Source organism: Nesoenas mayeri, assembly GCF_963082525.1.
Source record: "Nesoenas mayeri genome assembly, chromosome: 1".
Lineage (NCBI taxonomy): Eukaryota > Metazoa > Chordata > Aves > Columbiformes > Columbidae > Nesoenas > Nesoenas mayeri.
In genome coordinates this window covers 159,833,579-159,856,480 of record NC_137541.1, presented here as the reverse complement: position 1 = coordinate 159,856,480, position 22,902 = coordinate 159,833,579, and the positions used below count along the sequence as shown (strand labels likewise).

Genomic DNA, 22,902 nt, shown 5'->3' with positions numbered 1-22,902 from the left:
CTCTAAGAGACTGATTGATAAATAGGCTTCTGGTCTTTCAGTCTCTAAAGCGGTAAAATTCAGCAGTGGCCAGAGCATTCCTGTGCACTGGAATATGATCCTCCACACTACTGAACTCCTATAGCTGCTCCTGCCACATTGTTGTCCTGCACCAACTACCATAATCCTCCAAAACAATTTTCAGGCACAGTTGGGGATCACCCCAAAAGCCTGCAGTGAGCCCATTTTGGAGGACAGAGCCAGAAGCACAGATGAGGGATGTTCTCAGGGTGATTTAATTCAGCTGCACGGGCACTGAGGCCTCCAAGTTTCTTGGCTGAACGTATCAGATAGTAAGACAGTCGCTCTGTAATTGGATTTAATCTATACTTGTTTTACCTGTACTTTGCTCAAACACAATCTGCTTAAAGGAGCTGACTCATCTCTGCACAAGCCCTTGTTAAGTAACTTAATTTCACTTAAAGCCCAGTCCCCAGAACTCAGACCTCAAAATAGTCTGCTGATCTGGCGTAAGGTATGTGCTTCTCTTTCTCAGTATACTAGAAACAGAGGAAGTTAAATTCAGTAAAAGAACAGTTGCAAGAGCAAAAACAAAATGCATTACTTGCTACAGGTAATGTCGTTCACTGCATGGCGATAGAATGCTAAGACACAGGGGAGTGCAACATCTGGTTAACACCAATTTCTCCAATATGAGTGGGCCTTTTCTTTTCTGTACGTTTGTTCCAAGAGATAATTATTAAAAAACACTCTGGAATCCTATGTAAGAAAAAAACAGCTTAGTTCACCTCTCCTCTGGTTTATAGACAGGTGTAGAGATCACTCCCCTAAGGAGCTCTCTCCTTAGGTCTTCCAGGGATGTGCTGCTTCTAGCCATTTGATCAGACCTCTCAGCTCTTAACTTACTCCACATCCTTGAAATCAGCAGCACCTAAATATTATCAAGCATATTTTTAGGAATCTTTCAAGTCTGACTATCCATCTAAGCCTCAAATCTTTACAAAGCAGTCTTTCCTAACTTCCTATCTAAAACGATCCTCCTGATGCAGACTGAAATCCTCACTACTCTGAATTATTTTAACCTTTCCTAGTTAATCAGATCTTTTTGCCCAAAATCTCACCAAACCACAATCCAGTGTTAGCTTTAAACAAGAAATCACTACTTCTGACTTAAGTAGAGTCAGTTACCTTCCTATCAATTACCAGCACTAAGTCTAGTTCAGCTGACTCGAGTGGATGCTGCTCTCCATCAACGTCTTCAGTATCAGACCTTGTTGGCCAAGATTGTACTCCTAGCTTTCAACCTAGTGTGAGTGTTGAACCTAGAGAGACTCCTATCCTCCCTTTTGGACTCACGCCTAGATATAAATTACTTGGTCCTAGTCACTTCTCTGTTCCCTAGTCCAGATAAACACCCAAACTGTCCTTGCCTTACTGGAAGAGGATCCCAGGAGGCTGAAGCAAGGCAGGAGGCACTTTGGGCTCCAGGAGATCACCTGCTTTGGACTACCAGAGTACTGGTAGAACTGGAGATTATATCAGCATTGCAGTTCAGATGCAACCTCAATTATACTTTGTTCATTGACACTACTTGAACCCTTGCTCTCATCTCCACCCCTTTCTTGGCTATGAAATAAAGATAAATTTCAACTTCATACGTAAACCTATTTAGCTGCTGCTACCTTGCTTAACTGATCCTTCTTAACTGTAAGTCTCATTTGCCAATTGTTGTCTGCCTAAATCTAATCCTAACCCTAATCAAAGATCAGTGATCCCTGAATAACCAGGTGGCTCTGGGTCATACCAGCCCATTGTAGACCCTGCCATAAATAAACTTCTACTGCTGTCATGAACCAGCTTAACTCCAAACCTAATTGACAGAATCATAGAATCATTTTGATTGGAAGAGACCCTCAAGATCATAGAGTGCAACCTAAGTCTGGCACTAAACCATGTCCTGAAGAACCTCATATACGTGTCTTTTAAACAGCTTCAGGGATGGTGACTCAACCACTTCCCTGGGCAGCCTGTTCCAGTGCCCAACAACCCTTTCTGTGAAGAAATTTTTCCTCATATCCAATCTAAACCTTCCCTGGCGCAATTAATTCAGTCCTCCTCAACAGTCCCATACCTGACTCTAACCTAATAAAATTTATTGCTAAATCCTATACCTAGCCTGTTGGCAAATTCTAGACACACCCTCATCATATGTCATCAGTCAGCCTCAGTTCCAAATCTAATTCTACCTTTATCCTGAGGAGAATGGTTCCTGCCAGCTTCAGGCTTGAACCTGGTTCAAGTTGCAGTTTCCAACACCATTCTGAATGCAGGCTGGTCATATTCATATCTCACCAGCCTGTATGTTAATACTTAGCCAACATTAAGGCCAGCAACCTTCAGATGACCTCCACAATGATGTGTCTGTCATCCCACATCTTCCAGAACATTTTTTTTGCCAGCTACAATGTGTGGAGAGAGGAGATGAGATGTATCAAAAGTACAGGTTGCCTTAGCTTCTTCAGTGGATAATTATACTACTGAAAAATTATTTGCCTTGCATACTTTGACAAGTCATAAAATATCAGTTTTAAATATTTGAAGACAATTTCTATGTAGTGGAATAGGAAAAAATATCTAACAATAATGAAGAATTCAGGCTGTGAATATTTCAAGCACATAATATATTATTTCTCTATTCTTATCTAATAGTTTAAAAAAACCCAATATTCTGACAATACCATTGGAATGGAAGTCTTCTGGCCAATATTTAAAGGAGAAATCCTGTCCATTTACTCCAAAATATGAAATGCTGAAGTACTTTTAGCTTGAACAGACGTGTTAGAATTATCTATAGTGGAATATCACCTACAGTAAGCACTTTGGGCTTGTATTATGAAAACCAAGGAAGAAATGGAAAACTTGTTTGTTATAAATTGCTGCACTTCTTAAAGACATAAAGAATGAAAGCCACGACTATATTAGTTATCTACACGTTTAATTTATACTCAAATTTCACATCCAAAGAGCCACCAGACTTAATCTGTGATACCTGTAATTTTGACTGTCATCTTTGAATCAATGCACTTCATATATTTTCCTCCTAACTAATCAACGGGAAGCCATAGACTGCAGATAAGCAGCATAAATATTAATTTTAAACCAATATTCTTAAATATGATAGATTTTTGACACTTACCTGAGGCCTCCTTAGTTAAGAGCCTAGTCATCTCAGACTCCTTCTACATTCAACAAAGAGACACAGACAGCTTCAAAGAGCAGATCTTAGTTCTGCTGAACCAAACTCTGAAGATGCTCCTTTTCTCTGATAACTGGCTAGGAAGACTACTTGGACTAAATTTTCCTCAGATGCTTCAGTTATGTCCCTAATGATAGCTGGGCCTTGGTCCACACCATATTTGAAGACCGAGTCATAGGTTTTAATGGACTATCAAATTTAATTTCTTTGCTTTTTAACTACTGTCTTCAATTCTGTCTAGCATTATTGATCTAACAAAGATTAAATAGTGAACAAGTATCAAGATTTCATGACGAATATAGGAGCAAAAGTATGATTTTAAAATATGACTAAAAAAACCCAAACATAATTAAAGCATTGCCTTTTTGTGAGACTTAAGTAATCTTGGAAGATAAGATAAAACCCTAAAGCTAGCTCAGAAAGTGAGATAAGAATGGTCAGCTAGGATGGCACTCAAAGCAGACTGTTAGCTCTCCCAAGAGATCATGAACACAAATATGAAAACACCATGCTAACACAATCTACAACTTCACACCTAAGATACCGCATTTATAATTCAGGTATCTTTTCATAGCACAGATTTAGGAACTAATCTTAGGATGCAAAATCTTCCAGGCAACTTTGAAAAGTGTACTTAAGTTCACATAAGAGAGCCTTTTCTAGAATTGATTTAATTTCAAACAGAAAAAAAAAAAAAAGTAAAAAAAAAAAAAGTAAGATATTCCACATACAGGCAATTGCTTGGTAGGAAAACTATAATGTTTGTGATTTCAGAGATGCTCTGTGCTAGATAAATTTGTGTGCTTAGGTTGACAGCAAGCCCTTTCATTTTCATAAAAGCATGAGATGCAGTCATGATGTCCCAATTCAGTACATAAGTGAATCCTCGAGAGGTCACGAAAATTTTGGGAAAGACCCTATAATTTCTGATAACCTTTATATCCAGAAATGAGGTAGGATAAGTTTAAATAAAATCCAGAAGGGAAGAAAGAGGGCAGACAACAGACCTGCAGAGATAAATAAAATTATAATCAACAAAGGCATCTGAAGGAAACACCTTCTTGGAGGTTTCATAACAAACTGATAGTGAATCTCATATATCAATGGCAGGAACAGCCTCTTCTATCTTGAGAAGGTTTGTAATGTGTCATGAACTTCACATTTGGGACAGTAAGACATGAGGAAACATCTGAATGAGCTGATATAAACTGTCAGAGTACAGAAAATACTAATGTTCACAGAACTGTCCTCCTCCTCATTCCAAATGACAGTAAATGCACTAAGAAAGCAATGCCTGACAAGCTTGGTGTGTGAGCACTTAGCAGCAATACTCTTCATAAAACTCGTTTCTTAAACTCAAGGCAATAGCTAAGCTACTTGCTGTGAGATCTTTTAGCTAGAACCAGCACCACTGTGTTGGTGCAATGGAGCTGGTTTGAATGAAAAATAATTGGATTTTTTTAAATACTATTATTAATAATCTATATTAATATGTTATTACTTTTCTCCACACAACATTTCATCTACACAGTTTCACTTAAAAAAGCTTTTAGCAATGAACAGCTACCTTGCATAGGTTTGCAAGAAATCTCCGTATTTTTAAAATAATTTTACCATATGACAAAGATTTTTCCTTAGTTTAATAATTCCTGACACAACAAATGTTTTGAAATCAGTACTTCATCAGTTTTTCATTTGTCATGCTTCTGTTGTACACTGCTCTTTGTCCCCATCTGCCTTTTTAGAACTTTTTGAATTTGTTTAAGAAAACTTCTGTACATTTATCTTAGACAATTCCATCTCCTCTCCCCTTGACAGATTTTAAAATTAAGAGAAATAATAGTTAAAAAAAAATCAATAATTAATTATAGTTCAATAACTCAAACAATTAATAAACTGGTTTTAACATTTGAGCATTTTACTTGCTCAAAGTGCATTTTCCCTATTACTTCCCCAATTGAAATGAATGTAAAGAATTGATCACAGAATACTGGTATGGTAACAATACTCTTCATTACTTTGCATACTGAGAAAAAAAGTGAAAACTATTTTCACAAAGCACCAAACAATATAAATGGAGGTTCATTTCTTCCTCCAATTACTAAATGATATCACAATGTCACAAGTTAAACTAACTAAATAATGATCTAAATATAACTACAGATATACTCTGTAAGAACTCTCTAGATGGGATGACTGTCTGTTTTGATTGTCTTCTGTATTTTTCCTCCTTGACATTTGAAGTTACATGAAAAATACAGCATTTCAAGGTTATAACATCTCCACATTTTTCTCTATACAAATTCCAGTTCATGCACATACCTATCAAGTATATGCATATACCAGAAAATAAGCATATTTTCTAGAAGAAAACATAAATTTCCTCAATCAGTTTAATTTACCTTAAAGTGCTCCAATATTACACACATGCTAGGAAATATTCTCAAACTATTTCATTTTGTTTTCATTTATTGTTTTCAATAGTGCATTTTTACAAGTACTTCATAGGAATCCTCAATGCTGACATACAGTAAAGCAATTCAAATTACATTATTTCAATATAGCCACTCTTACAGCTTTGATTTGACAAGCAACACATTTGAGAAGGCAGAGCGTTAGATTTGAACGTGCTGGATCTGGACCTATCAAAAAAACTTACCATGTGCCAATGGCAGACTTGGTTTAGATTCCTCAAGATGCTCTACAGTCGTATTCACTAAAATAGCATAAAAGTAAAAAATAATTAAATGTGTTACAGTAAACAGATATAGACAGATTCATAACTGTTGCAATATTTAATCATAAAGTATGCAATTTTTGGTGTGTTACAAATAGTTTACAAAGTAAAAATTGGTCCTTCACAACATCAACGTATGTCTCTATATATGCTTAACATTTTCAGTACTTCAAGAACCAGGAAAAGGAACTACTAAATTGTCACCAAACTGGAAAGTGAACCAGCGCTAGCCAGATCATCTCTTTGGTCACATCTGTATGTTGTCTGTGTGGCCCAGGGAAGAAGCTATGGACCAACGTCAAGTCCGGCCTGATCAACACTTGTACTGGCCAAAGAGGATCTTCTGCATCCACACTTCATATCAATTAGTGCAAACCCCGTATATAACATGTAGAGAGGGTAGCCTTGGAGTGAATTATCACTTCAATCCTACATTCCTCAGATCAGCTTGGGGCCTAGGAGCAAATTCACTTGTGCACCATGGGCTGCGCCTCTGTGCAGCTGAATACGACTGGCTCCAGTTGAGAAGCCAGACAGCCACACTATCGCTGTGCTCTCCTCAAACTCACTTACTCCCTGCTCATAGACTCAGTTCAAGACAATGTCCTGCTAATAAATCAAGATGGTTTCCACACTGGGATTAGAATTAATCCAGCTGTCATCATCTATTGCAATAAACTTATTTCAAGTCACTGCAGCTGCAGCATCAGCTACATGGGTGTTTGTGGCAGGACTGCATCCCAAAACACTATTATCAGGCTTAGCTACTTGTAATGGACTGCAGTTGTTAAAGCACTGCACAGACAAAAATATCAGAGTTCTTATAATTCTCGGAACATCTGTAACTTAGCTGATAAATTAATCGATTTTGTTTGCTCTTTCAGTATTTCCCTTTTTTTGAGTTCTGCAGCCTAAGGACAGTCAAGCATGAAGAAACAATTAAAATTACACTTCATAAAGCAAAGCCAAAAGTTGTTTACATGTTACAAAACAGAGTTGCTATATTTCACATCTCTTCACCACTCAAGCAATTAACTTTGAACATTAGAAGTCCTTCCAGCTGCAAAACATGAACTTCGGAAATCATGGCATGGAAATAAGGAGGCATCCTGTGAAACGCAAATAAATTGCCAGTGCTGATTTGATTTCAACATTTAGTTAGTAAAGTTGATACCTGTATTTTCTAATTAACTGTAACATTTGTTTCAGACAAGCTGCTGAAATCAGAAACAAAATCTGCTTTTTCTTACAGTTTGTACTTACCATCATATGGTTTAATGCTTGCAACTGATCTTGTGGACAATTCTTTTATCTAAGAGAGAAAAGACAGATACGTTAACAGTTACAAATGTAAATGACCAATACTTAGAAATGCACACTTACTACAAATTACCTAGTTTGACTACTATTCCATAACAGAAATTATTGTTCATGATTTGGGGAAAAAATACCGCTCTTGTGGAACTCTATTCTTCTTCCTAATGCATATTTCATTCATGCTTAATGAATGTTGAAGACATATTTCTGTTCGTTGTCCTGTGTGAACTCAGGCTTTGTACACCCCGTTTTTACAAGCTATAAAGTGAAATGAGAGTGGGCTTGTGGGCCACCTCAGCACTGGTAGTTGCAATATGTTCTGCTTCAGCAGTTCATGTTCAGTTTTGCAAGTCCAGGTCCACTCTGGGCAAACATTTGATAACAGATTGATTTTAAATATACAAAGAGTTATCTTGTTTGCTCCACAGTTTTCTCTGTTTGACAACCAAGACACGCACTGAAGAAAACTGAGAGCGTAGAGAGAACATATTGGTTGCAATTCAGTCTAAAGAAAACAGGAAACTTGTGAATCCTCTATCATTAAAACAATGTTATGCACTCCCATTCCAAAACCAGAACCTAAACCCAAGCCATATAGACAACAGGCAAGGTCAGCTGGAACCGGCACAAAATACTAGACCCTAGTCGTCTTTTATACATCTGTCTGGATACAACAAGTAGTGCCTCAATTCATTGTCCATTCAGTTCGGATTCTACAGAAGTGTTAGCCATTTCTCAAGCCCTTCCAGTTTCCAGGTATTGAGAATGTAGATCTTCGCAATTCTATTTCACAAACACCAAATTCAGATCCCTCTGAATCTATGTTACATCTGTGGATATACTGTTTTAAAAGGTCATTTTACAGCAAGTAATTTGTCTAGGATTAAGTCCTCTATTGCTCTAGCTATCAAATTCATTATGGTGGAGATATAAAAGCTATTATTTGTCTCTCCAAATATTTAAGCACTTATGTATAGGTTTAACACTAATCTCAATAAAAACACGTAAAATCAGATGTTGATTTGTAAAGAAAGCACCATCTAACAGAGGAACAGGTTGTAAGGATCACAAAATCATGCTATTCTCTATATCCCAGGCCACCCAGATCTTCACCCACTGATCGAAAAATTTATAGTTATGTTTGAACAAAAGTGCATTTTAAAGAAAAAACAATCTGTTTTCAAGGAAATAATTTCATAGAATTATAGACTATCTCAAGCTGGAAAGGACCCCTAAGGATCACTTAGCCCAACTCCCTGCTTGTCACAGAACTACCTAAAACTAAACTGTGTATGACTAAGAGCATTGTCCAGACACTTCTTGAGCTCTGATTGACTTTGTGCTGTGACCATTTCCCTGGGGAGCCTGTTCCAGTGAATGAACATCCCCTCAGTTAAGAACCTTTTCCTAATGTCCCATCTGAACTTCCCCCAGCACAGCATCATTCCATTTCCTTGTGTCCTATTGCTGGTCATCAGAGAGAGATCAGCAACTTCCCAACCGCTGCCAGCCTTGAGGAAGGTGCAGACTGTGGTGAGGTTGCTCCTCAGCCGTCTCTTCTCCAAGCTGAACAAACCAAGTGACCTCAACCACTCCATACAAGCCTTGTCCTTGAGGCCTTTCACCATCTTTGTTACCCTCCTCTCAACATGCTCTAATAGTTTGATGTTCTTCTTGTATTGAGGTGCCCAAAACTGCCCCCAGCACTCAAGGCAGAGCTGCACCAGTGCAGAGCAGAGTGGGAAAATCACCTCCCTTGACCAGCCAGTGATTCTGTGCTTGATGCGCCCCAGGACACAGGTGGCCCTTCTGGCTGCCAGGGCACACTGCTGCTCGTGTTCAACTTGCCACCAAGCCGAACCCCAGATCCCTTTCCATGGCACTGTTATCCAGCCTCTCATTCCCCAGTTTGTACATATAACCAGGATTGCCTCATCCCAGGTGGAGAATCTGGCACTTGCTCTTCTTAAGTTTCATAGAGTAATAATTTAATTATATATTCTCACAGAGATAAATACGATACTTTATTTTTAGTGTGAGAAGTCATGCCTTTTCAGATTTCAAATCCTACATTTCATCATGATTGTTTTGTGACAGATTAAATCTTTTTCACTATCAGAAATTTTTCATCTGTAGAGGCCTTTTGTGACCTAGTAATCTTTTAACTTTGCGTTGAACTTACTAAAAACATTTATTTTATTAATCCTTTCCTTCTAAATTGTGGTTTAATTCCTCGTTTACACTCCCGTGTCTCTTTTCCAGATCTATTCTTACTTATCAACATAATTTCCAAAGGAGAATGTTAATTACACAACGAGAGACATATCAAAGACCAAATGCTAGTGTAACATTTCTCTGTGTCCTGTGGTCTCTGAAACATAGAGTACTTCACAAAACAGACCTGCTTCTTCTGAGTAATAATCAGATCATTCTGCTCTTGAAGCCTCTGCCCCAATTCTTCTATCCTCCTCTTGTAAAAGGTGTTATTTTTATTCAGGTCTTCCCTCACTGATGATTTAAGCTTCTCAATCTGTGACAGTAGCTAAAAAGCAATCAGAAGAAAAGTAATTTAATATTCATATTATATAAAATATTTTAATGCTATGGTTTAAACAAGCATCATGCTTAAATATTTTTAACACTTTTTTTCAGTAAAAACATTATGTCTCCTGTGATTTCATTGTGGCTCGTATTACAAAACAGTTGTCTAGATCACTTTTTATTTACACAAAGAAGACTACCTAAATCTCAATAAGAAGAAAGGGACATACAAATACATTGCTGAGACTGTAAAAGTAAGATTTCAGGAAAAAGCACACAACACTATAAAAAATGTTTTGGTTATAAATAGCATCAAATAATGATATTTCAAAGTGATGAGATGTGAATTTGCATGATAAACCTAATATATTCGCTCTGAATATAGAAGAAAGGGAACAATATTTTAGGTGCACCATCCCAAAAGTAATACTTACATTACTCCTCCCTTATTCTATTCTTGCATTGTGTGTGGGTGTATCATTAACTACATCCTTTTTGGGGAATGTTCCATGGTTCCTCCCCACTGCTTTCTTGCCAGAGGAGGAGAAGCATTGGTCAGACCACTATGATCTGCTCAGTTCTTACATGGTCACGCAGATGAAAGGAAAATTAAAGGAAAAGAAGCAAGAGAAACAAAGCAGGAAAGAGATTAAAAAAGAAATGCAGACATAAAAAAAAATCTGAGGAATAAAGCTTTGTATAGTAAAAATATATAAACGGATGCAAAATAAAATGCCATGGTGTTTTTTCCTAGAAAAGCTGAACAGATTCTGTGTTAGAAAGCTACAACAGAAAAAGCAGCAGAGAAGTGATAGTAAAGAGGAAAAAAAAGACTGAGACATATGCCATAGGTCCATGGTAGCAGAAGGTACAGGGTAGATGAAAGCTACATGTTGGCAAGTTACATCTCAACTATCCAGTATCTTCACATAACACAGAAAACACTGTATAACATACAGGGCTCACAGTATTAGCTGCGAGCTCTTAAAAACAGAGATACAGTTTCAGGCGTCTGCTGGATTCTTAAAGAATAAATTCCATTTCAACTATGGATTTAACTGAAATGTCTAGATTCTAGCATAATAGAAATACAGAGATAATAAATACGTCAAAGGGGACACACTCTTATAAACTCTTGAGATCTAGGCTTTCTAATGAAAGAGATTTATTATAGCCTATCAAAAACTATCTAAAGGGTAAGAAAATGAGAAAAAAGTCTCCTTTTAGTTTAGGTGGTTTGCTGTGCCACTTACCAGTGACTTTTCTGTCGCATGGTCATGACGAAGGGCTTGTATTCTAGATGTCCACTTACTTTCCTGCATAGAATAAATCAATATTAATTCCTGTTAATAACACATTAACATTTAGTTTGATATATGCAACTTTATTTTTTCTAAATAAGGCATATATACTGAAAATACTATTGATGATATGAAATGTGAGTAACCCCATACTTAAAGCCTAGAACAGTCACCAGCATGTTTCATACATCTGAGTGTGGTGTTCTCACCAATCACTCTGTATTTGTGCTTTGATTTGTATATATAGTAACTATGAGTGAGAAATACACTAGCATTTAGATACATCTCTGCATATTAACAATAAGAATAGTAAGAGCAGGGTTTTTTTCCCCAAAAAGCACTCATTTCAAGTACTTGTTGACAATGTATTTTGCATAATGATGATAAAACCCAATATTAATATATGAGTTTTAGACTGCACTGAATTTTCTTTGATGAAATAAAACAAACCCACAAAACAAAACTCACTAAGTTTTCCACATCTTTGAGCAGAAGTGATCAAAATTCTGGATACCAGCAGTTTACAAACACTTTCACATTCCAAGAACCATGAAATAAATAATGAGTGTCTCAAAGTGTCAAAAAATAAAAAAAAAGAGTAAAAAGGTTTGTAGGTATTTCCAAAGGCCTCAAAACTCACCACAGGCAGGTGAGTCTCAGAGCAATGCAATGATCTTGGCCTTGGTGGCCTTTCCTAGCTCAGCCTTTCCTATAGGTGGAACTTGGATTGTTGGAGGGCTTTGCACCAGCATCTGTGCCGGTCAGATGACACAGTTCTGGTACAGAAGCTGCACCTGAGAAGCTCAAGTGCTTCATATGACTCAAAAGCCACAAGCTGACAAATCCTGTCAGGAAATTTCTTAACTTTTTTTTTCATCTTGGAAAATTGGAAAATTCCAATTTTTCCATAAGTGGCCTCACAGATCAGCAGCCATAAATGGTTTATTAGAGCCTTCTGGAACTGAACTGAAACCATACTTGTTAAAGCTTAATATATTTAATAATAAAGAATATTAGAATATCAATAAATAAATAACAATTTCTTTATAAAGGATAAGGGAATAATTCCTTGATTTCCATTATAGAGATTGTGCTAAATAGTAGTAAAACTTTTTAAAAAGTTATTTTAGACATTCAGAGAGATGAGAATTTTATGCGTTTAAAACTCAGAGGTGTACAAAAATGAAAAGAACACAAGTAGTCCGTCAAAAGCAATACATTAAATTACAGTGTTACCTGTTTTTCAAGAAGCTTAACCACATTGTGATAATCCTGAGGACTCTGAGGTTTCTCTTCCATAAATTCTTGGCTGTCTTTCAGTGTCCCTAAATTGGACTTTTGTTGCATATTGGACTTCTGTAATTCTAACAGTTGCTAAAAGGCAGGGAGAAAAATGAAGACTTGAATATGTATACAGATTTTGTTTTATAAAACTATCATTTTGTACAAAATGTACTTTAAACATACCTACATGGAGGTTGCACCAGACACTTCTCCCATTTCTCATGAGCTCAGCATTTATCAAATCTCATGTAATAATTAATATATACATATAAATATAGCTTGCAAATACACAAAGGAACTAGCAGCTACAAAACACAAGCTGCTCTTGCAATGTCACATGTAGTTGTTTTCTGACCCACCTATACTTTCACAATTTTCTAGTCAAGACTCTGGAAAGCATTTCCAGAGCATGTAATGAAAACACCTGCAGTCCTACTGCAAGGACTATAATGCAGAGGTTAGTCTCCTCCACACCAGTTGTAAGAATATTAATATAAGGATATTTAACAGACAGCAATAATAACAATACCTAGTAACCTACAAAGAGACAGTCAACAGTTGTTGAGTAAGAAAAAACTAACATACTTGATGAAGGCATAATTCATTCATCCAAAACAATGCTATTAAAAAAAGAACTGAAGTTATGTTAATAAAGTACCAGTATCCGAAGATACAATTACAGCTATCATTTAATCATTATTTTTAAAGATTTGTAATGACTGTGAGATGACTACATCACATTTCAAAAATGTGAGCTTCACTACCATCTTCTGTAAGGGATTCATGCCTTAAAATGTTAAAGAATTTAAATCGCTTACATTTTCTAATGTTGAATTTCTTGAAGATAACTCCTTAAGCTCTTTCATAAACATCTGTTTCACTTTTTCTATTTCATCAGCCAATTTCTCTTTTTCCTCCTCTTTCCATTTATGAAATGACTGTAGAATTTCTTCTTCTTTTGATTTTTGGTGTTCACATTCCTGAAATTATTTTTAAAATATTATTTGTTATTTTTCCTCATATGCAATACCAATTCATGCACCTAAACTCTGTGTGGGAAGCACTCACTTTCAACGGGCAACATTGTGACATCAAAACACATGAAAAAATACCAGTTTCTCAAGAATTCTGGGGTAGCAAACTGTATTTGCTAGCAAAACAAGTATGTTTCAAGAAGTTCTTGTAGTTCATTATTTCTCATTTAATAAGAAGTGAATGACCTTACATGGTCATATCAAGGATCTACCTCATTCAGTGCCCTGTTTCTCACAGAGGCTGTAAGTATATAGGTAGGAAAGGATAAAAACAGGGCAAAGCAAACGTGCACGTTCTCCTTAAGAGCCTCCAAGTTGCCAACTGTTTTCAGCTCAGAGAACCTCCTCAGCATGATGCTGTTTTGTAGACTTGTTAACCTTTGATACGACCCTCCTCATGTTCTTTTGCAGTCATCCCTTGTGACTGTGTCAGCTTCTAGCAACTGCAACATCTTTTGCTAAGGTGCTCCACAGGTCTACCACAAGTTGCATGCAGAGCCAACACTTCTTTTTCGGTTTGAAACTGGCTCCTGCCAGGTTTCTTTGATGGATGTTAGCTCCTGAGCTAGAAAAAAAGAGTGAATAATTGATTACCTGTTCACTCTGGGTAAGCCATGACTTTGCAGTCTGTATTTAGAATGGCCGAGCATGCTAAGTGTTGTCAGTCTTTGTGGGGATAAAGGGTGAGACACTCATGTCTGCAGAGACCTTTAGGATCACTGAGTCCAACTGCAAACCTAACACTGCCAAATCTACCACTAAACCATGTCCCTAAGTGTCACATCTATACATCTTTTAAATACCTCCAGGACATTTAATTCTATCATATTCTTTTTGAGATGACAGGACTAGACCTACACACAGTATTTCAGCAGTGCTTTGCACAGTGATTTTTCAGAATAATTTGTAATATTTTATTTTATTTGCTGGCTGTTACTAACCACTGGACAGACATTCCCCTGGAACTATGTATCAGAACCTTAAGATCTTGCCCTTCTGTAAGAACACTCAGCTCAGAACCCATAATTTTGTAGATTGTTAAAATTATTTTTCCCCCCATTTACATTTGCCCCACTTTATCTGTTAAATTACTTTTACCATTCCGTTACCTAGTCACTCAGTCACTTTCAGACAGTGCTCAACTTGTTCAATGTCCTGCCAGACAGTCACTGGCCAGAATACAGATACTTTTTAGGTAATCTCTACGTTTTTCCATCACAGCATTCACTCTGAATTTGTTCTCTGACTAACTATAACCAGCAATCATTGTACACTTAAGAAAGAATGGGACCTTCTGTATCCTTTCATCTCAAAGGAATGGAAGGGAGCAAGAACTGGAAGCATGATAGTTTTTATCCAAATTTCCTCCAGTAGCGCTTCTCCTAAAAAAAACACAGGGGAAAGATCTTCTGCTCTTTCAATCAAAAGACAACAACAACATGATACCTGAATTGACAGTGGATGTCAGTCATGGCAGACAAACTGCAACCAGTCACACTTCACATTTCTATCTTCCTTGACATCCCAGAAAAACACAGAAGCTTTGAAAGCTTCTTGTTGTGTAACACTGGAGGCCGTAGCTTCAGGATATTTCAGGCAGTCTTTGTGTAGTTAGGAGACTCAGTGACTTCAAAACAGGCCCCTAAGGCACCAAAAAAATCTACACTGCACTGTTAAGAAAACTCCAGGTTCCATCTTATAAGAAAAACAATGCTTCAGGGGCAGGAGAAATATGTTACAGAAGAACCTTTCAAAAGTGAGGCACAGAATTAATGTGTAGAAAATCTAGCAGATGTCCACACAGGGCCAAGGCCCATTATTCTGACACTGCTTGTACTCCCAAGTGAAACTCTACCCACACTCTTCATTTGGTCATTCACTAATTTTGAAAATGGAAAAACAGCACAAAGCTGAGTGGTCCTGAGAAAAGAGGAACAAGAGAACTCAAGAAAGTAGAGTCTGGAGCTGTGTTCAGGGGAAGAAACACTGCATGTTTTACAGAAGATCAGGTTTTCTTCTGAAAAGAAGGAAGAAAATAATTAATGAAAGCCATGTTTTAGATTCAAAATGCATCGCTTGTTTCCAAATGTAATGGTTGGGTTTATGTTTGAAGGTCCTCAAATTCCACTGGGAAAGCCATTTAGAAGTTCAGAATATCAGGAGAAGGTTCTTACAGGTTAATAACCATAAACCACTGCTTTTGAATGGGATACAGAGCAAACTGCAACCCAAAGACCAAAGTTTAACTCAATCACTAGAAGTATCTTGTCTCTTATGCCAAGAATTTGCTCCTCAAATTGAAATGCAAAGTCCCTCCCCTGTGAAAAAAATTTCCATCCCTATTTTGATAGCAAATTATCTGATTGTATTTACTTAGATATAAATGAAAACTGTGAGATGATCTGAAATTATAGAGCTTTAAAAAAAATTAAACAGGTAACTTAAAGATTCTTTTTTCTCTTTACAAGCCAGTAAGTGTACTTACAATATTTAATATAATTCTAAACAAAGGCTTGCATGTGATTACACACAGATAATGACTGCTTTAAAATCATTCTGGTCTAAAGTCTTTTTATTCACACAGCAGTAGCTAAGACTACTTTCTGCTTGGGCTCTCCAGTCAGCCAGATCCTAAGTATTTAAAGACCAACACAGAAGTTCTAGATTGCTTTGTTTCTTCTCGGCCTCTCTTCCTTGAACTGCTTTACACCTCTGTTAAACAGTAAAGTTCTTCATAGCAAACAATAAATCCTACTCACTTTATAAAGTCACAAAAAATCACAGTCATATCTAAGAAATGCTTAATCATCACAAAACATCATAATGTCAAAAATAGCTTATATTTCACCACAGCAAGGCACTCTTATCTGCTTCAATAACAAGCCACACATCTTACGAAGGGGCAAGTGCTAGCAGAAGTGTTGTATCAAGTATTAATCTAAATTATGTCTACAATGCAAGTAAGAAGAAAGTGGATGCTCAAAATTACGGGAGGCGAGAGAGGGCTACGCTCTAATGCCCAAGAACCATCAGTGCCAGACAGGCAAGCTGTAGAAACATTTTTGTTCTGTTCCAGTTACAAACCAAGTGAATACAGTCCAAAGTACCAATTCTTTTGAAGGTTTCACATTACTTACTACATATTACCTTAGAAAACCTGACCATATTAGCCTGTTGTTCAGCCTCTAGCTGGGACCTGGTGAGCTGCAACTGCTCCTTCAGTTTATCAATCTCATCCTGCAATTTGTCTGTCTTCGCTTTCCTCTTCTGCTCTGTTTGAAAGAACACAGATTTTTAAAATGTTTGTTGTAATTTCTGGAAATCTGATACTTACTGCAAATGTGTTTCTACCATGTTTCAATAACATCCTCATGAAGTGTGACTCACATAGACTTCTTACTATCATGAATCTCCAAAAATGCTTTTATAATAAATACATATGTTCTTTGCACTGCTAACACCCTCAAAGATTGAAAAATATCAATATTACTGACCCATGAAATAGTTTATAAAATATTTACAAGAAAAAGTATTATATGATCTAATTTCAAAGGAATCTAAGCAACACAGGCTCAAAAAACTCATTCTAAATAACTTTAGTAAGGAGTCCATTTGGAATACGACTTATTATTAATCCGGAATGAGTCGGGGAAAGTCACTGTAAAAAAAACATTTTATAAACATGCAAAAATTACAACAATCTTTAATCTTGAAATATTTTACCAATCTACCCAGTACTTACTAGGCTGCCCATCATCTGGAAGTCTAAGCAGAATGAAGAGTATTATTTCAGAAACAAATGCCTGAAGTATTTCCCAAATATGGACATTTCAAACCAATTCTTTATCTAATAATTAGTTCAACTGGTTCTGCAGCTCCTTCCTTCATTTTTATCAAGTATAAAGTGGACAAGAACTTCTTTCTTCTCCATTAACACTTCCTCAGATGCCTGCTCAGACGCCTTTCACTTCTCCTGTTTTATTTGCCTGACAAGCCACAGTTCAGACCTCACTGGATTCTTCCCTCTCTTTCTCTTACCAAATGCTCTTTTTTTCCTAAATCATTTCTAATCACTGCCATTTGTCAATATTTGTTAGTCCTTAGCAATAAATCATAAGCAGGCAGCCTAAAAGGAATGAAAGAATTTAGAGATGGATGAAGCAAAACTTTGAGAATAATATTTTTCAAACTAAATATTTTTCAATGAAGTGAGACAAATTATAAACACTATTGGTATAGCAACTAAGATGATCATAGATACATGAAGTTAGATTACTCTTGATAGTTTATCTTTCTCACCATATTTTACAGTGAGTTTAGTTCAGGAGAGCCTGATCATATTCAAACTGATTTCAGGTGAGTTTGATTTTTTCTGTTCTGACAATTCATATATATTCACAAAACATATTTGCCTTAGTGCAACTTGTTCATTCTGCCCACACATTCATAACACACATGCCTAAAGAGAAACTAGGCTCTGAACTCTGCTACTGAATAAAGTATTCAGTGGGAATCCTAGTTTGAAAAGGTACTGTAAATGTAGCATACACTTTTTGTTAAATACTTCACAGAGATTTAAACATATGTCACCCAATACATTTTGTCAGTCAGTGTTGTTTGCGTTCACACAAATTGGTATCTGCCACCTAAAAATGGAACATGAAAATCATTACACAAAATCATAGACTGCACATCCTCACTATGTTTACAGTTTTCTAAACTACTTAATTTTTTTGATAATGTTAAAGTACATACCAATCTGAGATTCTTCCGGATGACGCCTTTGCATGTGACTTTGTAAAAAGGAATAGTTCATAAAAGCCTTTTCACAAAACTGACACTAAAAGAACAAATAAAACTATGTTAGCTATTATTAGTAACTTCTGGTTGGTAAGTGTAATGGTTAAGGTTTTTAATAGGTTATCAAATCTGTCCAGATGTCAAAAGTAGGTGACTTTAGTAAATCCAATTTCACAAGAATAATGACTAGAATTCTCATGGTGCCAGATTTCTGTGAAGTTATTAATATATTTGTGTTATTTAATGTGTCTCGGTGATGGTCATGGGCAAGAATCCCATCACGCTAGGCACTGTACAAATTCTGAACAAAAGATACTCTGGCCAAGTAAGTTTAAATTCAGATATAAACCACAGGTATGAGATGACTATAGATAGGTAGAGAAGTATAAGTAAGACAATACTGTTCAGCAAAATATACAGACTCCAGCCAACCAGCGGCTCAGGTATTTTGAGACTCTTGTATCACAACAAAAGAGACCAACAAATATGGGTTTGAATATACATAACGAGTTGTAAGATGACAATACTAGAAGGACCATAGATATGTAAAAATGTCAGAGATTTCAACCAAAATAAGGTAACATTACACAATTTTGCAAGAAAAGGTACACACATACATTAGTACACTAGCACTAATGCTCAGAATATTAAAAACAGATGGGTGGTACAAAGACAGAAGCCACATCTACAGATTTTGCAGCATACTAGTAAGACTGTGAATCAAAACCCCTAATTGCTTTAGGTAGGGTTGCCTGTTACCTCTTTTGAATTTTTTCTTTTCAAATAAATATATATAACAAACCACAAATACTCAACTGAGTCCTTTTTCCTCAGAAATGGGATATGACTGTACAAGACTGACTTAACAGATTTAAGACCTTGTCACCATAATCAAATTCCCAGATTTCATCTAATATTTAAAATACTGACAATGATAGTCAGGTAGGCTTTTAAATATAGGGATCTTTCAGCATACACTAAAGCAATGAATTATTAAGACAAATTTTGTTGGACAAATGTTAAAAAAGTGCTAACATAAAACTAAGTAAAGAGATACAGTCTGGCAGTAAAGCATTGCTGCCAACCAAGAGGGAGCTCCCAGTGTAACATATTGCACATGATTTATGGAATGAAATTGGCTGTGAAATAATGTTATCCATTCAAGCACAAACTTCATGTCAGTTCGACTTGCTGCTAGTGAAAGAAAGCTCTTACTGCAGGAGACAGGATTAGCACAGGGAATATTTAGGTTTTGAATTATGTAACATTATTCTTGCAACTACTTTTCACAGTGCTGGATACAATGTGCACTTTGTGCCTACATTGTGCATGAAAATATTAGATTAAAAATTATTGTTTAAAATTAAATTTGTTTACTCAGATGAAGGTATGGACCAACAGGTCTTAAATATATGGCTTCTGGCTACTAGTACCATTTTATAGTAGTATTTCATGACTCAGCTGACATTGGTGGTGGGTTAAAGGCATTAAATCTAAATTCCAAAGCATGGTTACATTAGATAAAAGTGTACTATTTGCAGGCTTGTCTGCTAAGATGTCGGCCTGTAAGTCAGCCAAGACTTCATGGGGGCTTCATGGGGACAAAACCTCAGGAACACTGGCAAACCCCTTATTAGCTGGCACTGCAGATCAGCCAAGATCATGGTACAGACATATAATACACAATTATTGTTTACTGATCATACTGCTGCCTTGCATTTGCAAACCATAGGAAGAGTTTAATTTATCTCTAGCATTCTCACGCAGAATCCTGAAAACATGGCGGGAACTGCAGGAACTGTTCAGCATCATTCCCTGAATACATTTTTCCCATGTGAACCTCAAAAACTTCTAGAGACAAGAATTTACTAACAGAGAGGAAAAAAGGGGGGAAGGCTCACATTTACTTTATATGAAATTTAACTAAAAATGGGAAATAGCTTTCCATCTCTGCTTTATTGTAAATGCCACCAAACACAAGATTAGTGATGTGCCAAGATCACTACCATGTTCTTCAGCTTCCACTGAGACAGCATGAGAATTACTTAACTTTACACATAGAATTATGCATGCAATCAGTTTTCTTTTGCAACACAGGACAGAAAAACTGTTCTGTAGGTTGCACAAAGGCTTTTTAAAACAATTCAACATCAGCAGTTTGTCCTTAAGACTAACACTCAAATTAATGCATTGAGACGAGGTTCCAATGAAGTAAAATGTACGTATAATACTACTCATGGGGCATAAAGTATCTTTTCCCCTAGAGAAAAACTTGAGCCAACTTAGCTGATGTATTAAAAAAATTAAACTCTGCCAGCCTGCTGAAACTGGTATTATACTGTGGAATAAGGCTGCACATACTCTAAGAAAACTTGTATTGTTTCTGTATTGCAACTATTCCATGATTAAGGAGAACTTCAACAATCAGGACTGCTAGTATCCCAAGAATTGAAAGAAAAAAAATTTAAAAAGTAAAGCCATAACTTTAAACAAATAGACAAAAAGAGCTAGCCTGAAATCATGTCAAGTTTGTGTCCAGTGTACTCTCTAGATTTCAGACTACATTTGAAGCTGCAGTCTGCATTCCTGAAACCTGCTGAAAAATGCCAAAGCTGAAAAACATTTAAATCAAACTATTTGGCCCAGAACACAAAATCTCCACTCAAAAAAACCAAGTGTGCTATGATAAAGAGAGTCAGAACAGCAATGCAGCAAGGTTCTTGGGGAAGACCCTTATGGGACAGATTGTTGTGGAGTTAGGGGTGAGCTACCTCACTGGGGCTCCTTACCATCATGCCTGAGTCACTTCTGAGTCACACACAGAAGCAGAAACTTTGTGCCTGAAGAACATTACTGCAAGAAAGTGACAGCTCACAGACAGGCAGGTTATTGCTTAGCACCAGTTCTGATGTACTTGCTCTGTGTGTTTTCTGACCATTTAGTTGATACACAAGGCAGCAACAGAAAGCAGAAACACATGTATCACAGTTTTTTAATGTGTGTGTCTATCTGACACTTCAGATGTGTCAAAAGCGAATCCAAGAATATATAGCACTTGTTAGTAAAAAGCAGATTTGTTGAAGATGATCACAGAATCATAGAATGTCCTGAGTTGGAAAGAACCCACAAGGATCATTGAGTCCAACTCCTGTGCCTGCAGAGGACAACCCCTGATAATGTAGCACTCTCCTAAATGTCTGTGATATCAGCAAAATGCCTGTGAAACACAGATAGGAAGCAAAGCACCTGCAAGCCATGCACCTCCTTCTTCTAAGGTCACTGGTCCCTGCAGCTCCAGCCATTCACCCAGCAAGCAGGACTGCTCTGCCGCTTGTTCCCGGTGGGCTCAGAGCCAGCAAGCTGTGGGTGACCAGGCTGCCAGGACCTCCCATCTCACCTGGTGGTAGCTGGCTCGGGCCTCCAGCATCATCTGCTGGGTGCTGATCATCTTCTTCCTGCGGCGGCATTCCTCCTTGAGCCCCTTGATCTCCTGCAGGCGCTGGGCCACCTCCTTGCCCAGCTGGTCGCGCTGGGCCTGGGCCGTCCGCAGGGCCTCCTCCAGGCTGCCGAGCTGGGCGCTGAGGAACTCCTGCGAGTGCAGCAGGTACTCGGTGCAGAGCTGCGCCAGGCGCAGCAGCTTGAGCAGCAGCGGGTCGGCGGGGCCCTGGCAGTGGGGGCAGCGCTCCCGCTCGGCGCTGCAGAAGGTGACGTGCTCCAGGTGCTCCTGCAGGACCGCCACGTCCCCCTCCCGCGACACTCGGCCCACGTCCACGGCGCTCAGCCGCCGCCAGTCCGGGCCCTCATGGCGGCCGCGGAACTGGAAGGCGGGAAACGGCGCCGGCCCCGCGCCGGCCCCGTTTCCCCCCGCCGCCGGCGGGTAGTAGGCGCGCTCGGTGAAGGGCTGCGGGAGCGACAGAGAACATGGCTCAGCCCGGGCCGGCACCCACCCCGCCCCGCCCCGCCGCCCGCCCTGCCCGGAGCTCACCATGTCCGGGCTCCGTACCCCGCGCTCCGCTCGGCGCCGGCGTCCTCAGCGTCGCTATGGCAGCCGCAGCCTGTGCGGAAGAGCGGACGGGAGTGAGGCCCGGCCGCGTCGCGCCCCGCGGCTCCCCGGGACACCGCCCTCCGAGCGCCCGCCCCGCCGCGGCGGTACCGGCAGCGGCGCCCGGGCCAGGCGGCGGGCTGCCTGTCGCCACGACGCCCAGGCACACTGCGGCCGTGTCCCACTACGGGGACCCGGTAGTACTCCCGTCCGCTTCCCTGTCCCGGTACCTGCTTCCCCCGGCACCTCATACACCTGGCAGCGTCAGGCTAACCAGCCCGCTCCCGTGAGTCCCAGAGCTCCTCCTGCTCTGAGCACCACACACTTGTACCAATGCATCTTCACACATCACTCACATCTATAAATATATCTGGGGCTCTTTAGCCTGGAGAAAAGAAGGCTGACGGGAGACCTTAACGCTGTCTACAACTACTTGAAAGGAGGTTGTAGCATGGAGGGTGTTGGTCTCTTCTCCCAAGTAACAAGTGATAGGACAAGAGGAAATGGACTCAAGTTGCACCAGGGGAGGTTTGGATTGGATATTAAGGAAGACCTCTTCACAGAAAGGGTTGTCAGGCATTGGAACAGGC

The 22,902-nt window shown here is 38.5% G+C and overlaps 1 protein-coding gene across 1 annotated transcript in view; it reads right to left on the bottom strand.

Moving 5' to 3' along the window:
• DZIP1 (DAZ interacting zinc finger protein 1) overlaps window positions 1–22,258 on the bottom strand; it is a gene marked incomplete at its 5' end in the record, with an annotated part of 36,781 nt that extends 14,523 nt beyond the window's left edge. The window contains 9 exons of the mRNA XM_080363774.1: window positions 5,916–5,972; window positions 7,257–7,305; window positions 9,712–9,852; window positions 11,105–11,167; window positions 12,389–12,526; window positions 13,255–13,416; window positions 16,618–16,742; window positions 18,226–18,310; window positions 21,668–22,258. Of these exons, the coding sequence (XP_080219900.1) occupies window positions 5,916–5,972; window positions 7,257–7,305; window positions 9,712–9,852; window positions 11,105–11,167; window positions 12,389–12,526; window positions 13,255–13,416; window positions 16,618–16,742; window positions 18,226–18,310; window positions 21,668–22,258 (1,411 nt within the window). The remainder of the gene's footprint in view (window positions 1–5,915; window positions 5,973–7,256; window positions 7,306–9,711; window positions 9,853–11,104; window positions 11,168–12,388; window positions 12,527–13,254; window positions 13,417–16,617; window positions 16,743–18,225; window positions 18,311–21,667) is intronic.
• Window positions 22,259–22,902: the final 644 nt, after the last annotated feature.